The sequence below is a fragment of the Acomys russatus genome, chromosome 8 (genome assembly GCF_903995435.1).
Source record: "Acomys russatus chromosome 8, mAcoRus1.1, whole genome shotgun sequence".
Classification (NCBI taxonomy): domain Eukaryota; kingdom Metazoa; phylum Chordata; class Mammalia; order Rodentia; family Muridae; genus Acomys; species Acomys russatus.
In genome coordinates this window covers 7,978,309-7,997,487 of record NC_067144.1, presented here as the reverse complement: position 1 = coordinate 7,997,487, position 19,179 = coordinate 7,978,309, and the positions used below count along the sequence as shown (strand labels likewise).

The window sequence follows — 19,179 nt, the reverse complement described above, 5'->3', positions numbered from 1 at the left end:
GTGAAGAGACACCATGACCTCAGCAACCCATATAAAAGAAAGTGTTTAGTTGGGGCTCATATACAGTTCCAGAGGTTTAGTCCGTTGTCATCATGGTGGGGAGCATGGCAGCATGCAGACAGACATGGTGTTGGAGAGGTAGCTGAAAGTTCGACATCTGGATCTGAAGGCAGCAGGAAGAGATAACCACTGGGCCTGGCTTGGGCTTTCGAAACTTCAAAGCCCATCTGCAGTGGGACACTTCCTCTAACAAGGCCACTCTCACTCCATCAAGGCCACACCTCCCAATCATGCTCAAGTAGTATCGCTCTTTGATGATCAAACATTCCAATAGATATGAGCCTATAGTATTGGGGGTGGGGTGGGGGTGGGGTGGGGTGGGGGTGGGGTGGGGGGGGGGGGGGGTGGGGGTGGGGAGAGTCTTACTTAAGCTCTTATTGCTGTGATGAAACACCATGACCAAAAGCAACTTGGGGAGGAAAGGGTTTATCTGACCTTCAACATTCGTCATTGAAGGAAGTCAGGATTGGAACCCAAAGCAAGGAACTGGAGGCAGGAGCTGATGCAGAGGCCATGGATGGATGCTATTTATTGGCTTGTCCCTCTTGGTTTGCTCAGCCTTTCTTATAGAACTCAGGACCACCAGCTCAGGACTACCAACGATGGGCCGGGCCTGCCCCCATCAATCACCAGTTAAGAAAATGTTCTACAGCCTTGACTACAGTCTTATGAAGGCATTTTCTTAATTGATGTTCCCTCCTCTCAGATAACCTTAGCTTGTGTCAAGTTGACATAAAACTATCCATCATGGGGGGGGTCATTCTTATTCAAACCACCACACCCTCTGACTTTTAGTTTCTTTCTTTATAAAGTGTGAATTGATAGCTCTTGGCATTACTGTGTGATGAAGAAGCCATGTCTATGTCAGTCAGAACATTCTTGAGCACAGAATAGGTGCTGAGTAATTGGTGCCAATTACTATCATTAGAGTTTGTGTTATAACTAGGGCCACTCCCATGCCATCCCAGTTACCTTTGGCTCTTAAAGCAAATCATACACAGAAAACAGTGGTGAGATGGATAAGGGCTGAGAACTTGGGAGACTATCCCATCTGGGGAAGGACTCAGCACTGGGAACAGGGCTGAATAGAACAGTCTTTATCCAGCCCCTCCAGAGTGTGGAACCTGCATGCTTGCAGAGGCTGCAGTTTCAGAGAGGATCCAAGAGAACCCACCTAGGTCTCTTCCTCACTGCTGCACATCGTGTCTTTACAGTGTCTCATCTCTTCCTGAACTTTCTCTACAGTGAGGGTCTGCAGCAATGGTGACTAACCTTGTCTTCAGGTTAGAAACACTCAAAGAACATTAAGAAAAATCCTGGTGTTGGACTGAGATACTTCTTGGTGGTAGGCTCTTGCAGAACATGTGCAAAGCTATGTGTTTCATAATCAGCAGAAGGAAAAATATCAGTGCAGGTGTCCGATCCCTTCAGTTAGAATTAGCAGTGGATCCAAGCACAGGCAGTTTTCAAATCTCCACTAATTCCAAAGTGCTGTCAAGACTTAGAAGGACTGGGCCTCTGTGCTCAGATGAAGACACAAAGGGAACTAAGGCAGAGGCACATTGATGGAGTCCATATGTGGCGATGCAGTGTTAAAAAAACATCTCTTTCAGGCTAAACCTCTGGAACTCACTGAGTCTCACAGCCAGAGTTAATAATAAATTTTGTGTCACTTAAGACCTAAGACCGCTATCCCACTGTGTATTCAGCCTGTTTATTTAACATGCTTTTAAGAAGACAGTGTATTAATTAAGCTTATTTGCCTAGGATTTCCCATGAAATCACCTTTTTTGTTTGTTTGTTTTGTTTTCCAAGACAGGGTTTCTCTAGGTAACCTTGGCTGGACTCCCTTTGTAGGTCAGACTGGCCTTGAACTCACATTGGTCCACCTGCCTCTGCCTCCTGAGTGCTGGGATTACAGGTGTGTACACCATGACCACCTGGTTGAAATCCACTTTTTACAACCTAAGCTAATGCATAGCTGTGGTCTAACATATACTCTTCACGCCCCTGACCCACAAGTAACACATGTGAGTTTGCAGGTTGAACATGGCCTTATTTAATCCACCATAAATGTTGGATGCAACACATGCATAGTGCTTGAGAAACAATGACATTTGTAATACTGTTTGTGGTCTGGGTAGATTGGAGTCAGTGATTTTAATCCCTGGTTAAAAATCTGTTAAAGATTTCTGTAACGTATTCCTAATTCTTTTCTCATGTAGTGGTTTTTATGTTCTTCAATAAATACAAAACAGAAGCTCTTTGTTGAGGACACACTGAGAGATGGGGTCAGACAGACTTACAAAACAACCTTCAGGCAGCACGGATTTAGACTCATTTCACAGACAAACAGGGATGAGGGCGGATTCAGGAAAGCAGAATAGATTATTCAAATCTGGCCTCTCTTGGTTAAATGACACCATGGGACATTGGGGATTTAGCTCAGTGGTAGAGCGCTTGCCTAGCAAGCAGAAGGCTCTGGGTTCAGTTCTCAGCTTTGGTGAAAAAAAAAAAGAAAAGAAAAGAAAAGAAAGAAAGAAAGAAAGAAAGAAAGAAAGAAAGAAAGAAAGAAAATGACACCATGGAGAAGTGCTTTGACTTCGGTCCTTAAAGCAACATGGATACATTATTGGTGACTCTTATTATTATTAATGTGTTCAAAATGGTATTGCTCACCAAAGGTCAAGGCTGGCTCTAGAAGTATAAAAAATACATTTGGAACAGTATTCAAGACTGAACTTTTAGAATTGCTTCCACTCACCTATGGAGACCCAACACTGTGACTCAGAACCACAGGAATAGCAGGGAGGTCAGAGAACAAATTTCAGGAGTTGTTCCTCTCTTTCTACTATGTGGGTCTTGGAGACTGAACTCAATGATGATTGGGTAGCAATGATGATTGATAGCAATGATTGATAGCAATGGTGATTGATAGCAATGGTGATTGATAGCAATGATTATTGGTAGCAATGATGTTTAGAAGCAATGATCTTTCCCCCCTGAGCTATCTCACCAGCCCAGCAGTAACTGTAATACCACACAACTAGAAATGCAATTAGTATTAGCATCCATTTTGAACACATTAATAATAATAAGAGTCACCAATAATGTATCCATATTGCTTTAAGGACTGAAGTCAAAGCACTTTCCCATGGTGTCATTTTCTTTATTTTTTTTTTCACCAGAGCTGAGAACTGAACCCAGGGCCTTCTGCTTGCTAGCCACTGATTATTTGACAAGGATATTGATTGGCTTGCTCACTTTTGAAGACTTAGAACTGAAAACTAGATAAACTGCATGCATCTAAGAGGTGAACCAGAGGAGAACAGGAACTTGAGTTTGGGTCTCGGAGGGTGTTGTTGTCAAGGCAAGAGGCACAAAGACATGACAGGATGTCTGCTTGAGGAAGTTTGAAGAGTAGACAAGTCAGCATGGCCCCAACTTAGAGTGTAAGTACATATAAAAGAAGGCTCTGTTTTGACCTTAAACTAAAGATGCTCTTAGCACCCAATTAGTAGATTGTAGAAAAGAAAGAGTGGTGGATAAGGAGGGGTGAGCATAGAAATAGCCTACTTCAGGAACTTAGTCAAGAGAAGAAGGGAGTGATAGTTAGAGGGAGTCACAAAGTCCAAGATTGGTCCTTCCTCTCGCTTCTTTCAGTGTGGCTTGTAGACTACCCTTAGGAAAATCCACTGCTGGGACTGGTGATGGTCTGTTTGCCCCCACATTTGTCTTTTGTTTGGTTTACTCTGTCTGGCCCTGTTTCTCAGGATTCCCAGGGATTAGTGAATGCCAGCTCAAAGAGCCACAGTGTACAGAAGACCAGAAGGAGGGAGGAAGAAGGCAGTGGTGCTTATCCAATTGGTCAGCCTCAGGTTCTCTATGCTGTCACCAAGGCTGCTTCCCCAAGGCAGGTCCTGATCCAAAGCTCAGCTCATATTGGCCTTGGGTAGCCTGCCACTTCTCTTCCTGTCATCTTGGCCTAGGATGCTAAAGGCCTTCTATTGTGGCTGTTCTCCAGGTATCTCAACGTCTTTTGCCCTTCCCTTCCCTGGCCTACTGGGTTTATCGCAGAGCCTCACTTATGCTTTTTAACCTGGGTTGATTTGCCCTTCTGCTTCTTGTCAGACCCTGATTGATCCTGCATGCATACGTGCATGTCTGCTTCCAATTGAGAGGGATTTGGTTCTGTGATTTCTTAAATATAGAAAAAGGGGGCTGGAGAGATGGCTTAGAGGTTAAGAGCACTGGCTGCTCCTCCAAAGGTCCTGAGTTCAATTCCCAGCAACCAAATGATGGCTCACAACCATCTATAATGAGATCTGGTGCTCTCTTCTGGCATACAGGTATACATGCAGACATAACATTGTATACAAATAAAGAAAAAAAAATTAAAAAAAAAAAAAAAAAGAAAAGAAAAAGGAAGACCACAGTTGAATGTCATGATGTGTACTTCAGTCTCTTCAATGTTTGTTCTGATGGAAAGTAGTGTGTCTGGTGTTACCAGTGGATGGCATAGGACAAACAGGCAGGCAGGTACGCATGCACTCACGCATGTGCACACATACACAAAGAGAGAGGGGGCAGGGGAGGGAGAGAAAGAGAGGGGGGGGGCATAAAATTCTCTTCTTTGTGTCTCTGTCCCACCGAGATGGCCCAATGTCAAGACTCCAGACCTTGAAGGTAGATGAAAAGGTGCTAAGGGTTGGAAAGAGTACAGGCAATCCAAGATAGTCCTTTAAGCATAGGGGAGGCAAAGAGGGGAGGAAATGTGTTTAGTTGTGCACACTTCATCTGTAAAGCCGAGCATACATATTTTCTGACATGATAAATGAGAGGTCAGAAGCAGGAAATGGGGTATGGAGAGTGTATGATATAGAAATCATGAGATCCCCATGTGTGGTGGGAATGTTGGCAGTGACGCAGTTGTTTTGGGATCACTCATGTTCCTGAACACCAATTAAAATGCTATTCATTCATGGGAATACTTTCACAGGAAACCAGACTGACCACCACACTTGAGTAACAACAGGCCAACTGTCTAACAACTCTAGCAGGAAGCCTATTTGTGGACCAAATTAGGTGGCCTGCCAAGAAACTATAGATTTTTTGACTACAAGTCACCACTTCTTCAAATATCCAGTCACTAACAAATGCTGCATTGTTCAAATACAATCATGCAAAGAAAGCACCAGAAATATACCATTAGGAAAAGCAGAGCTATGAGCTACTTGACAAAGAGTTCAAAGTAATTACTTAAAGAGAAATGTAGAGAAAAATTCAGGAGTTAGAGAGATGGCTCAGCAATAAAGAGCACCAGCTGCTCTTCCAGAGGACTCAGGTTTTATCCTAGCACCCACATGGCAGCTCACACCTGTCTGTAACTCCAGTTTTTAAGGCTTATGGCACCCTTACACAGACATACATGTAGGCAAAACACTAATGAACACAAACTAAAATTTATATGCATTATCTCTCTCTATATATTATATATATATAGAGAGAGAAATCAATGAACTTAGAAACAAAACAATAAGCATTTATGTTATCAAACATGGAGGAATTGAGCTGCTGCCCAATTAGAAGCTTCCCCTTACTGGCTATCATTCATGGTGCTGGAAGGGTACTCTGCACACTACTGGAGAAGAGAAGTAACTGTCAATCACAGCTACAAACTCTGTGACCTAAAATAGCAACTTGCCTGCAAGATGTACCCACTGGTGCAATAGTGGCACAGATATTGTGGCAGAAACCACCCACTTCTTGGGTGGATCTAAGTCCCACTCCACAAGATGGAACCCATACCCAACATCTTAATAAGGCAAAGAACCTGAGACTAGATAGGTCATGGGCCCAGGGGAAAACCTACTATCATTTTGCTAAATAATAAATAGCAATAAAATGACTCCAAGTGACATATTGCTATAGCTATAGGTTAGAGCATCCCTCAGCCTTCATCCGAGAGGCTTATTCTTGCCGTAGGTGGTAACCAACACAGAGACCCACAAACTGGACCATGTGCAAAGCGTGATTCCTTAGTAGGATGATGTCATCAAATTCCTCCCTTCAAGGTTCAGGAATCTACGTAGAATAGGAGGTGGGGAGACTCTACGAGCCGAGGTGGCAGATGACTGCAAGGTAGCATTTTCCATATTCAACAGGGCTAATGCCTATACGACCTCACAGAGATGGAGACATAATATACAAGACCGTGTACGCTCAAGCCACATACAATTATAGCACGGAAAAAGAAGCGGATATCTCCAACGAAGAAGCTATTTGCAACCGGGGACAACTGCTTGTATGGGGAAAATCAAATTTTTTTCAATGGAGTGACACTGGGTATATTGACCACACTCCAGGACAAACCTCATGCTCAGGAGCAGTTAAACCAGCAAAAAATGGGCTCCATGATTTTTTTTTTTTTGGATTGGTTTTGTTTGTTTCGTGCCTTTGAGGGGAGGATTGGTCTTGTGTGTGTATGCGCCTTTCTTTTCTTTTTTAAGAAAGAGAAAGAACATGAAGTTGAGAGTTGATTGGGAATGGAAGCAATATGGTCAAAATTGACCATATGGAAAAAATTTAATTACAGAAAGAAAGCTGGGGGCTGGAGGGATGGCTCAGTAGTTAAGAGCACTGTCTGTTCTTCCAAAGGTCCTGAGTTCAATTCCCAGCAACCACATTGTGGATGACAACCATCTAAAATGAGATCTTGTGCCCTCTTCTGGCATGCATACACACATGGGGGCAGAATACGGTATAAATAATAAATAAATAACATTAAAAAAAAAAAAAAAAAAGAAAGCTGGAGGGTATCTATAGTACCTCATCTAACAACACTGAATTTTTATCATTAAAAAAAAAAATACAAAAAGTTACTAGAGACGGACATCATGGTCACAAGCTACACAAAGAGCATTTCGGACAACAGTAGGCCTCATAGAGTACACTAGATCCGTTAGAGGGAGTCATCTATTGATGTTCTAGCTGGTCCGGCGGATGTGTATAATGCCAGTTCTGCATGAGTAAAGATGTTAAAAAAGGAAAGGAGGAGAAATGAAAGGTAGTCAGAGGCTGGGTGGTCTGTGCAGGATGCCACCCAGCACACAGAACCCACGCGACCAGTGTGGCCCATCTCCAGACAACATGTTGAGATCAGGAACCATCAAAAGGACACACTTTATTAGCCTGTCTACATTTGATCTTCTGTCTCGTTCCCATCACCTGTCATCTGGTGCAGGGGATCACACCCCTATGGAGCCCTGTTTGTGATTCTCAGGGTGGGAGGACCAGAGGGTTGGTCTCTGTAGCCGGCCCTGGACACACAGTGGAGAACTGTTCCTTTCCAGGGAAAGGCAGTACCACCAGCTTCTTTTCCTCAGGCCCCAGGTAGAGGAAGGAAACATCCAGCGTGTCCCCCTGGGGATTCGTGGTCAGATCCAGCTGCACGGGAAAGGCTTCCTCAGGATTCTTTCCCTTGGAGTCTTCAGGCTTCTCATCATCCAGGTCAGGGAGGTACTGGACAGATCCTCTCGGTGCACTTGTGGAGGGGGAGTTGGTGGGGTCCGCGCTCTGAGAGGCCTCATCTACTGTGGGGAGTTTCTTGGGCTCTTGTGTAACAGCTGAGTTTTCACCTCCAGGGACCTGAGCCTGAAGTAACAATGTTTTCAAATGCAGAATTAATTCTACCGGGAAATGCCTTGACACATCCTGTACCAGGCAAAGCTGTTTTGTGACTGCATAATTTTTTGTTTTGTTTTGTTTTGTTTTTTCGAAACAGGGTTTCTCTGTGTAGCCTTAGCTGTCCTGGACTCTCTTTGTAGACCAAGCTGAACACGAACTCACAGTGATCTGCCTGCCTCTGCCTCCCAAGGCGACTGCATATTTGTAACATGGTCTTGGATAGCCCAGGCTCAAAGTTTTTATCTCCTGCCTCAAGTCTCCTGAGTGCTGGGACTACAGGCACAACACCCATCTTTGCTTGGAGCCATTCTGAATGCTTAGAGAAATCAGCTACAGCAGTGGCCCTCAACTGTCCTAGTGCTGCGACCCTTTAGTACAGTTCCTCATGTTGGGGTGACCTTCGACCATAAAATTATTTTCGTTGCTACTTCATAACTGTCATTTTGCTGCTATTATAAATTGTAATGTAAATATCTGTGTTTCCCAATACTCTTAGGTGACCCCTGTGAAAGGGTTATTCAACCCCCAAAGGGGTCATGGACCCACAGGCTGAGAACCACTGAGCTACAGGGATGGGCCTCCTGAGAAGAAGATTAATATCAAAACAGGTAAGGGCCAACTGGAACCCAGACCTACGGGAGCTGGACAGAAGGTCTTTCATTTCAGAGCAGTGGTTCAGGGGGGCTTAAGGAGGTGCCCGGGGTCCCCAGTGAATTGCATTTGCTCCCAGGAGTGGCAGTGGGTGGCTTCTTTGTTTGTTTTGTGCCAGGCTCAGGATAGAGCCCTCCATGCAAAGTCCTCTCACTGGTCTTAGGGATCGGAGCAGGCAGGTGATGAGGGCAGCAAGACCCAGACAGGTAGGTAAGTGCTGATGGTCACAGAGCTCACAGGGTCAGAGGAGGGGAGAAACACAGGCTCCCAGGGTGACTGGAGCAGGTTACCTCACAACAAATACTTAGTATCTGTGGAGAGGGATTGAACATTTTCGTGGAAGTGATTGTCCCCGAGGCCAGGGAGGTTTCTTGGAGACACTGAGTTTAGTGCCTTGAAGGCTTTTCTCCTTTATTCTTCAGGGCCACTCTGCAACTAAAACAGAAGGACGCACTTCTCTCTTACAGGTATGAGCTTATATAGCCTCAGGAAAGGGGGTCCTGCCCCAAAAGGGGGGCATAGGAACCTAGAAATAGATTCCATTGAAAAACACCTGGGGTTATCATGATAGAGTTCAATGGGGAAATGTCACAGTCCTGCAAGCCTAGCGACCAGAGTTCAACTCCCACCCCCACCCCAAGAACCTGTGTGAAGGTAGGAGAACAAACTGCACACCGAGATGTCCTCTGACTCCACATGCCTGCCATGGCCCATGTGCTCATACATGTACATTGTGCAAACACAAAATAATAATAATATTTTAAAAAATAAATACCTGAGATTCGAAGAACTCACAAGTCACAGTGACGAGCCTTTTTAAGGGTCCTTGAATCAGAGAACCTTGGCAAAGACCAACAGGCTGAGAGAAAGGAAGATGTCCGGTGAGTACCAAGTCACCGGTGAGCAGAGATGCAAGCCCCTCATTTCCTGCATGTGTAGACACACAGCTGCACCATGCTTTTCTGCCCCTGCCTTGGAAAGGGGCAGGCTTGGGGCCAGTTCTCTCTGAATTATCTAAAAACCAGCCTAGTCTAGCTTGCTTCTGACAATGGGAAGAGTGGGTTTTAGGAAGGTGCCCCAGTGTCTATACACTGTCCACTGCCTGGCCCTGGGTCTGCCCTGGAATCAATTAGGAACTTAGTGCTCTTTTCTCAACAGCAGCCCTTAATGGGCTCTGAATGAATTTCTGTCTTCTCGGGCAAAACCACTCTCAGCTCCTTAACCTTTGATTTGAAAATAAAAGTGTTGTGTTTTTATTATGAATGTAATGAATGATTATTTAGAACTATATAAACAAAAAGAAAGAGACATGACCGGCAACTCCATGAATGGTTCTCATTGCCTGCAATTCTTTGATCCTTTTCTTCTGATCTCTCCCCTATGTACTATGGTTTTCATTTAAACACTAAGGTCATATTACTTATGATATTTTATTGTTATTTTGTCACTGAACAATATATTGTAAAAATCTTTGAATGGCAATTGGTAGCCTTCTATATTTTATTTTTCCTCAGTGATTATTTTTATAATGGCTACCTAGTATTCCTCTCTACTTAATAGTCTCTTTGTCAAACAACTAGATAGAATCTTTTTTTTTTTTTTTAACACTAAAGCTTTCTTTTCATATATCTCTAGTTTCTTCCTTAGAGAAATCCTTATGTGGTGGTTTGAATGAGAATGAGCTCATATTTTTGAATGCTCAGTTCCCAGTTGGTACAACTGTTTGGGAAGGATTAGGAGGTGTGGCCTTGTTGGAGGAGGTGTGTCACTGGGGGTAGACTTTGAGGTTTTCAAAACCCCACACCATTCCCAGTGAGCTCTCTCTGCCTCCTACTTGTGGATCAAGATATAATCTCTCAGAACCATGCCTCGTTGTCTGCTACTCTATGATGGTCATAGGTGCTAACCCTTTGAAACTATAAGGCCCCCAAAAAACTCTATCTTTTATATGTTTCCTTGGCTGTGATGTCTTATCAAAAATCCATCTAAACTGGTTTTGAACATTACTCTATACCTTCCTCTACATCACATGAAGAAAAGAGCAGAAATCCTTAAGGTGGGAAAATCCATTAAAGTAAAATGGTGGCCCAACCTTCCCTTTTCCTCTCCATTGCTGTGGCTCAGAGGATCTCAGAGAAACTGCTTGTGGCAAGAACAGCTGCATACTCCACACTATCTAGAACTTTCGGAATTGTCAAAATGTGTAGGCCTTCTGCTGTGAGCACTGGCGTGGACTATAGAGAACAGGTCTGTGGGGCTGTACTTCAGTGCCCGCACTCATTGGCTAGTCTGATGGCATCAGTCATCCCACTTTCTTTTAAAAATAAATATCTCTCCCTCACCCCAGCATCCTGTATGATTCCATTTGTATGAAGTGTCCAAATGGACAAAGCTATTGAGACAGAAATCGGATTCATTGTTTCTAGGGGCTTCTGAGGGCAGCAATGGGGAATGATTTAATGGAGGTGGGGTAGCTCTTAAGAGCTGGTAATATTTTTAAAAATTATGAAGTAGTTATGGTGGCACAGGTCTGTGAATATAAAACAAAAGTGGAATTATCTCCTTGAGGGAAGGAGAAGCAGCCTGTGTTCTGGGACACCCCAGTACGATGTGTACTCAAAAATATTGGTGATCTGTGAATGCCTATAGATTGCACAGACCTCCATTAACTCACCTCCGAGTCGGAGGGCTGGAGAGAACAACTGGCCTTGGAGTCAGTACATGGTGGCTTTTTGATCAAATACTCCACAAAGTAGGAAGGGCCAACCACCCACTGTCATGAAATAAGCGTTAAGAGATTAGCATCTTTCCCCAGGGAGGACTCAGGGTTTCCAATGTTCCTTTTGCAGACCTGATCCCGAAGCTCTGTCAACCCACAGACTCACTGTTCCTGAAAGTCCCCACAGGCACAAGACCATGTCGGTAATTTTGTTATGTAGGAGACGTACATGGGTGCCTTCACTGTTAAGGATGTCAAGGGCACCCCAGACATTTTCTCTCAGCCAGCTCATTTCCCCTTACGAAGATTGGCCTTTAAGTTTTTATTTATACAAGAGAGCTACCAACGCAATTGAAGCACAGATGAGCCCCTTATCCCATAACTCATGAAGCTCAACACCTCTCCCCCAGGCCTTAACGAAGAAGCCAAGGCCATCTTGCTAAATGCTCCACCATCAGTCAGACACACAGTGCACCTGTTTCACCCCAAACCCACACGAGACCAGGAGTCTGTTCTTCCTGCTTTAAGGTTGGAGAGATCAAGTCAAGTCACGGGGCTACCTGTGCAAATTCCAAGGGCTAACCAGAGCTGTAACATGAGCGAATGCTCTGCGGATCTGCTGGAAATGGGGCTGCAGAGAAAGGCTCCTGAGCCCTAAGCAGATGGCATGCCTAGACATCCTCTTCCTAACCTAAGATCCCGTGCAGCTATAGTCTGTGTAACTGGCCCGGGCATTTTAGTCTTACCTGGCTGGTAGCCCTGGTAACTTTGACGAGGGAGTACTGTTTTGAGGGGTTCTCATTGTTGAACTTTGCAAGTGACTCCGTGGCAGCTTCCAGAACCCTGGGGTTTGACAAGTCAGTGGGGCTTGGGCAGTCAGGGCATATTGACTGCATCTGTCTTCGAGAAACTATTGGGGAGAAAAGTTTGTAAATATTATTAATCTTCAGTCCTAATAATAGTCAAAAATCATACAACTATACTGGAGGCAAAATTATAATAAAATTATAATACCCAGAACTTGCAAGGACGCAGTGAGAATGGCATCTTTCATGGAAAGTATTTAGTTGTTGGCAATATGATAGTTGGCAGTAATAGTACTTTTCTTTATCTTTGCTTTCTTTCTTTTCCTTCCCCTCCCTCCTCCCTCCCTCCCTCCCTCCCTCCCTTCCTTCCTTCCTTCCTTCCTTCCTTCCTTCCTTCCTTCCTTTGTGAGACAGGTCTCATGTATGCCAGGCTGGCCTACGTAGCCAAAGGGAAGCTTTAACTCCCGATCTTCTTGCTGGAGGCTAGGCTTGCAGGCACGTGCCACTGTGCTTGACTTCTATGGCACTAGGACCCAAGCAGCCCCGAGCTAATGTCCAGTCTCCAAGCAGTATTACTTTTGTAACTAAAAAGAAATCAAAGCGAGATAGCCTTGCCCCATCATGGACTTATTTGCTGTAGGAATTTTGTTCAGAGCCACATAGGGCATGCCTAACCAGCAGTGTGGGCTATGCAGGGTCAAAGATGGCAATGAATGTGGTCCAACATGAAATTGTAAAATACACTTAAAACATGAGTTGTTTTCTTTTGTTGTTGTTGTTTTGTTTTGTTTTTGTTTTTTGCAATTCAGTTACACAGTCCTCGGGTATGAACTTTGTAGATGGCAACATTGTCTTTCAATGCCAAAAACAGTTAACACATCAGTCTCCTCTCTAGCTCACTGTCCTTTTTCATTGCTGCTCCTGTAGACAAGGGCCTTTGAAAGGCTGGCATTTCATTATCTCCACCACTTACTTATCTGTGGTCCTTAGCACCAAGAAAAAACCCTAACACATAATGAGTATTCAGTAGAAGCCTGTTAAGCAAGTGACATCGTGCTGGTGGAAGCAGACCACCTTTAGTTAGAAACTGCAAGTACATCAGAAAAGATGAGACCGGAGAATGGTGATGCTCTCAGTGCAGCTACGATCTCTTTGGGAGGAGCAGGAGATGGCAAGTGTATGATCATAGAGCCAGAGGAGCGTTTTCAGAGAAAACCTACTCTCTAATGAATATTTGGGGATGGGAGAGCTGTGCCCACAGCCTGCCACTTGTGCCTCATCCCCAACTCCAGACACCTGTGAAATGACTGGCACTATTCTCAGATGTCCTCTAATTTATTTCAGCCTGGTCCAGTGAGGAAGTGTAAGCTGTGGCAAGTACAGTGTCTGCTCTGGTGTGTCCTTCCTTCCTCGTGGCCATCTGGGGCTTGTTAGAAACCCTGGCTCTCAGGCCCTGGTGGGCCAATGGAATCAGACTACACACTTTAACAAGATTCACAAAGCGAGTGCATGCGTGTGGTCTGTTGAGTACACATTCTCTGTTTGCCCATGCAATGGACTCCCACTGCTCAGTGGCCCTCTACGAAAAGCAGGATCCAGAAGGAGTGCACACGCTTATTTCAGTCGACAGTTTAGTCTTATTCTTGCCTGTTATTCAGCAACTGTAAGGACATCTGAAACTTGATATAAATAAGATATAAGACTATATAAATCGTGGTCGCGCATGTTCTGTATTTTATGAGTGTTTTAGCCAAAGTGGAAAAAGTGTACACTAGGAAAGCATCATTGTGCAAAGAGCATCTGGGATGTCTCTTAAGGGGTCTGAGTTCTGGGGATACTCATGGGAGGGAAGCGGGTCAAGCAAGTGCAGAGATGGGGAAGTGTGGCGTGTGTTCGGACAACAGTACCAGCCAGCTGGAAGGGTGTCAGAACAGTGGCCCAGACAGAAAGGAACCTGGGACCAGCTGTTGATGTTGCGTCACTCCCTCAAGACAGACAATGTAGGATTTGGAGCAGGACATAGCTCTTGAGGGTGATTTAGGAAGGCTTTCCCCTGGGAAGAGGAGTGTGTAGCGAATGCTGGTAGGGAGGCAGCGCTGGGGGATTAAGCCATGGCTGCTTACAGAGCAAGCGAGGGAGGAGAGACTGCATGCCAACTTGATGAAGGCCTAGTTCAACACTCTGCTCTGTCTTCCATTAAGATATACAAAACCCTCTTGACTCTTACCTGGGCGGAGGGTGCAGTTATAAGCAACTAAGTAGAGCACTCTTCTTGGCTTGTTAATGTGAAACATCGCTTTGCATTGACCATAAACCTAGGAAAAACAAAGAAACACAATTGATGGTGCATGCATGCAGGGAACCATGAGTTTAAAACCACCCCCCACCGTCCCTCCCCCCCCAACCCTCCCCATTCCTTCTTGAGTAGAATTTTAATTTAAATGTAACAAGAAACTTAACATCAAGTTCTGTGCTTTTGGGTGGGAAGAATGGCTATCTATCACCAAACTGTTGCACTTTTTCCTGGAACACAGCTACCTTTCCAGGCTCCTCACACTTAGATGTGGGAACTTCTAACTGTGGGAACAGAGCCAAAACAGCTTTGCATTGCCACGCCCCACTGCCACATCAGCACATTTTTTTTGTTTTGCTTTGTTTTTCTCCATCTTTTCTCTTTCGATAGCCCAGTGAGCATGGGGACCTAGGGAGGCACAGGTTGGAGGTCTGAGGTAAGCACAGGAGAAAATGGGGCCTCCAAACCATGCCCAGAATCAAACTCGCTGGTCAGGAGCTTCAAGTTTGAAATTACGTGAGAAAGAAACTCCTAACCTGTGTGCTCCTGGGGGGAGCATGCACGTCTCTGTGAGTCTGGTATCACTACACCAACTATAACAAGAGGGCACACAGAGCATTTGTTTTTCACAACCAGGTGCACGTTGGTATGTTTGGTCAGATGATTACAAAAGGTAATTTGGATCAAAAGATTTACTTCAGGCTGGGCAGTGGTGGCGCACGCCTTTAATCCCAGCACTCGGGAGGCAGAGGCAGGCAGATCGCTGTGAGTTTGAGGCCAGCCTGGTCTACAAGTGAGTCCAGGATAGCCAAGGCTACACAGAGAGACCCTGTCTCAAAAAAAAAACAAAAACAAAAACAAAACAAAACAAAAACAAACAAACAAACAAAAAAAACAGAAAGAAAGATTTACTTCAAACCACTGAGGACCCATGTTGGCTTCCATGGCAGTCTGCATCAGTGCATGGAAAAGACCCCAGAATCATTGAGAGCCAGGTGAAAACTGAATCCGATGGTTTCAAGTCTTGGCAAGGCTGAGCTCAAGGCTGGAGAGATGGCTTAGTGGTTAAGACACTTGCCGTCCTTCTAGAGAACCAGAGTTTGGTTCCCAGTTCCCGTATCAGGTGCCTTACAACCATCTGAAAGTCTGGTTCTGGGCACGTGGGAGGTGGGGAGGTAGTATGGGGTGGGGGGGGGGATGGCAGAGGTGAAGGGGTAGGGGCCACCTTCTGGTCACTGCATGAATGTGGGACACACACATACCTGCAGGCAAGGTATCCATACACATAGAAAAATAAAATAATTTCTTTTTAAAGAAGAAAGGATGAGTTCTGTGACCCTTTAGTTTTTGTGTTTCAGGGTGCTCTCCCAGAGACCCCTGACAACCTTCACACCATAAACCATCCCCTTTCCTATCTGAAAACCTCACATTAATTTTCATTAAAACAAAACCAAGCAAAATAAAACAAGCTACTTTCCATTACTGCTGCTGTTTACCTTATTCAAACATCAGAATATCTCACCCCCGCCCCCTCACTCTGTCTCTGAGAGTATAAACATTGGCTCATGGGCCAAAGGATCTTAGGGCAGAAAACAATTTTGGGGAAACTTTTCAAGTCTATTCAGCAAGACCCCAAAAGGACATCGCAGGACAAACACCCACCCCCCGCAGCTAAAATTGGTTCTTTTCTTCATTATCAGAATTAGCACACGGGCCCATTGCCTTGGAGCTAATAAAGACAAAAATGAGCAGATGGCGGACAGTGAGCCCACCCCTGGGAATAAGTACTTACCGACTCGTGCAAAATCCTTGGGTAGCAGTCCTTCTGTGCCTTTCTGCTGAGCACATGGCAGCCAGTCTCTAAGACATCCAGTGTGAGGTAGAACAGAGATCCCATGTCGTCCTGCAGTAGGGTTGGAGAGATACCCGACCACACATGAACAATCCCAGGACAACTCTGCAGACCATTAGACAGCAAGCGGCTTCTTCCTGCGAAACCCGAAGCGCAGATGTGCCACAATGCTACTGAAGCCTAGACTCCAGACAGTGTAGAGTCACTCCTATCACTTGTTCCTATGGACAGCAAGAGTGTTCTAGCACGCCTGCTGACGATGGCAGAGCGCTGTGTTTTCAGGCTGGAAAGCACCTGTTGACAAATAGCCCCTAAGTTGCCACCCCGCTGCTGGCTAGTTGCTGCAGCCTGTCCAAAGACTGCCCCAAAGGCTGCCACTTGCCTGGAAGTGCTCCCGAACTCCATGCACTCGGCTGAGGCTCAACATATAGCCGTCCTTTTGGTCTCTGTTGATGTTCTGCAGGGCAAAGCCTGCAACCGCCAGCACGTCAGAGTCGTTACAGTTTCGGGGACGCAGGTGGAAGAAGGGGGGGTCTGGTGGCCCGGGAGGAGAACGAGCCATGCAGCATGCAGCCAGGGTGCAGAACGCCAGAAGCTGGATTAGACCCATTCTGTGGGGGAAAAAGCTCCAGGATATGTCAGTGTGTAGAGCTGCCGGATGAGCGCTATTGTGGGGCCCGAAGGGCTGACTCGAGCAGTTTTATAATTGAAATCAGAATGGCTGAATGTGACTTGAAACACTGTGTCCTAACGCCACCTTGACCCAAACAGCATTTTCTGAGTCAATATTTTGGACAGGGTTTGTTGGTGTTCTAACCTTAGACCCTGAGTGAGCTGTTCATGTGAATAAAATGAAGTTTCCTAATTGTTTCCCAATAATTGTAGCAAACATTTGATCAAGGCATAGGAAGAGCCGGCTTCTGTCCAGGTCTCTATTTGAGATGAAACCAAGGCGGGGCTATCACCGCTATCCATCTTCTCCGATGGTCTCACAGCCACACTGTCCCCTGGGCAGGACCAGGAAGGCTTGGGCCTTACCATCTGACCTTCCACTGCCTGCTCAGATGAGAGTCCAGCTACAACTGAGAATAAACACTCCTCAAAAATGTCCCTTTCTACTTCCTGTATCTGACAGGAAAACGGGGTGCTTGCTTCATCTCAACATTGTATTTAAGGGCGGGGGGGGGTTTGCTAATGAGACCACAAAAGTTCTCCTATCACACTCTGGGTCTCTTCTTTCTTTTGTGCACCTAAAAGTAAACTCATTAAGAGACCCAAACCTGACGCTGTTGGGAAAAGATAATGGTGCTCATCAAGACTAACTGTGGTTCTTGCCTCTTTTTCTGAGCTTCAGTTTAGAGCCTGGGGAGGTTCATCTTACTAGGGCTATCTGAGAAGCAATTTATTGATTTATTTTAAACATTTTATTTAACTTTAATTTACGTGCATTGGTGTGAGAGTGTCAGATCTTGGAGTTACAGACAGTTGTGAGCTGCTATGTGGGTCCTGGGAATTGAACCCAGGTCCCTTGGAAGAGCAGGCAGTGCTCTTAACCACTGAGCCATCTCGCCAGCCCTATTTGACAGGACGTTGAACTTGCTATGTAGCTGCCAATGGTTTTGAACTTGTAATCCTCTTGCACTGCCTCCCAAGCACTAGGACTACAGTTGCATAGCCCCCTTCTGACTGAAAAACTAAGTATCTTTCAAAACTTCTTTTCCTCCAGGACCAGGCTTCACATGTGCTGAGAAAGCACTCTGCCACTGAGCTGTATCACAGTGTTTTTTATTTTGAGACAAGGCCTCCCTAAGTTTGCCCAGTCTGGCTTAGAACTGGCCACCCTGCTGCTTTGGCCTCTCACATTTCTGGGACTACAGGCGCCTGCCACCATAAACGGCACACACACACATTGGGTGAGTGTGGGATGCCAAGGATCAAACCCTGGGGCCTCACTCACATCAGATGAACATTCTACTGAGCTACTCCCATAGGCCACGTTGAAAAAGTTTCCTTTTCAAACATACACAGACACCCACAGACAAATAGACAGACAGACAGACAGACAGACAGACAGACACACACACACACACACACACACACACCAGTAGAAGTTTACCAGGAAAGGTCCAAGTCAGAAAAGGAGTCTACAGATTAAGCTGTCTCTGAAAATATTCCCTAAGATGAGCAACATCCCAGTCCCTATCTCTATCTCCATCCCCTGTCCAGGCCTTCCGTGTGCACTATATGGAGGTAATGCTGTGCCCACCAGTACCCATCTAGTGGGCCTCTCAACATAGACAGTATCTGGAAGATTCCAAAGCTTTGGGGTCGATACTATTTCAAACATAGTTCCTTACAGCTACAAGAGCATACAAGAGCCTTTCTGAGTAGCATTCATTTTTAATCCACACATCTATTTTGGGAATGTTTGTGTTTGTAAGGAAGGATGGCAGTCTGTGATACTTTTTTCATGGGGGATCTGGTGGGAGGGACCAGGTATCTTAACTGGGAGTGGGATCTTCCAAGTGAATGGAAAGAATTGTCTCACTGGTCTAGATAGAAAGCCACCACATAGAAAGTAGTGTCTGATGACAGTGAGCTTAGCCAAAAAAAAAAAAAAAAAAAAAAAAAAAAAAAAAAAAAAGGCTGTTAATGTTGCTGAAGTATCTAAATTTACTTAAAACTTTGATTTCATATTAAACTTAAATATGCTGACTTATGTTTTTAGCTAACACCACTGCTACTAAGAAAAACTGAGTTTTATGATGAATTTACTAAATAACTTACTATGATAAATTTAATTGCATCATCACTGAACAGAAAACAGATTCCCCCCTCCTTTGATAGCCCCTCATAGACAACTAAGTAACCTCATTTGCTCAGTGAGTGGTACAGACACGCACTGAAAACTACCTTTGTAGATAACTTAGCAAGTCCAACCAAGTGAGAAAAACAGGGTAAAAACAATCCTGAAGGAAGCAATGAGAGAGCCAGCATAGAAGCTTTTCCTTTTAGAGTTTTTTCATCAAGGCTAGGGAGATGGCTTAGCCAGTAAAGATGCTTGCTTGCCCAGCCTCATGACCTGAGTTCAGTTCCTGGGAACCTCATGATG

At 45.0% G+C, this 19,179-nt stretch overlaps 1 protein-coding gene across 1 annotated transcript; it reads right to left on the bottom strand.

The window, feature by feature from the left end:
- Nucleotides 1–7,212: 7,212 nt before the first annotated feature.
- Fetub (fetuin B) lies at nucleotides 7,213–16,678 on the bottom strand. Its single transcript, XM_051150769.1, has 7 exons — nucleotides 16,450–16,678; nucleotides 16,008–16,118; nucleotides 14,150–14,237; nucleotides 11,863–12,026; nucleotides 11,072–11,170; nucleotides 9,173–9,256; nucleotides 7,213–7,713 (listed from the first exon to the last, which is right to left on the bottom strand). The coding sequence occupies exons 1-7, from the start codon at nucleotides 16,675–16,677 to the stop codon at nucleotides 7,339–7,341; spliced, it is 1,149 nt and encodes a 382-aa protein (XP_051006726.1). The 5' UTR covers nucleotide 16,678; the 3' UTR covers nucleotides 7,213–7,338.
- Nucleotides 16,679–19,179: the final 2,501 nt, after the last annotated feature.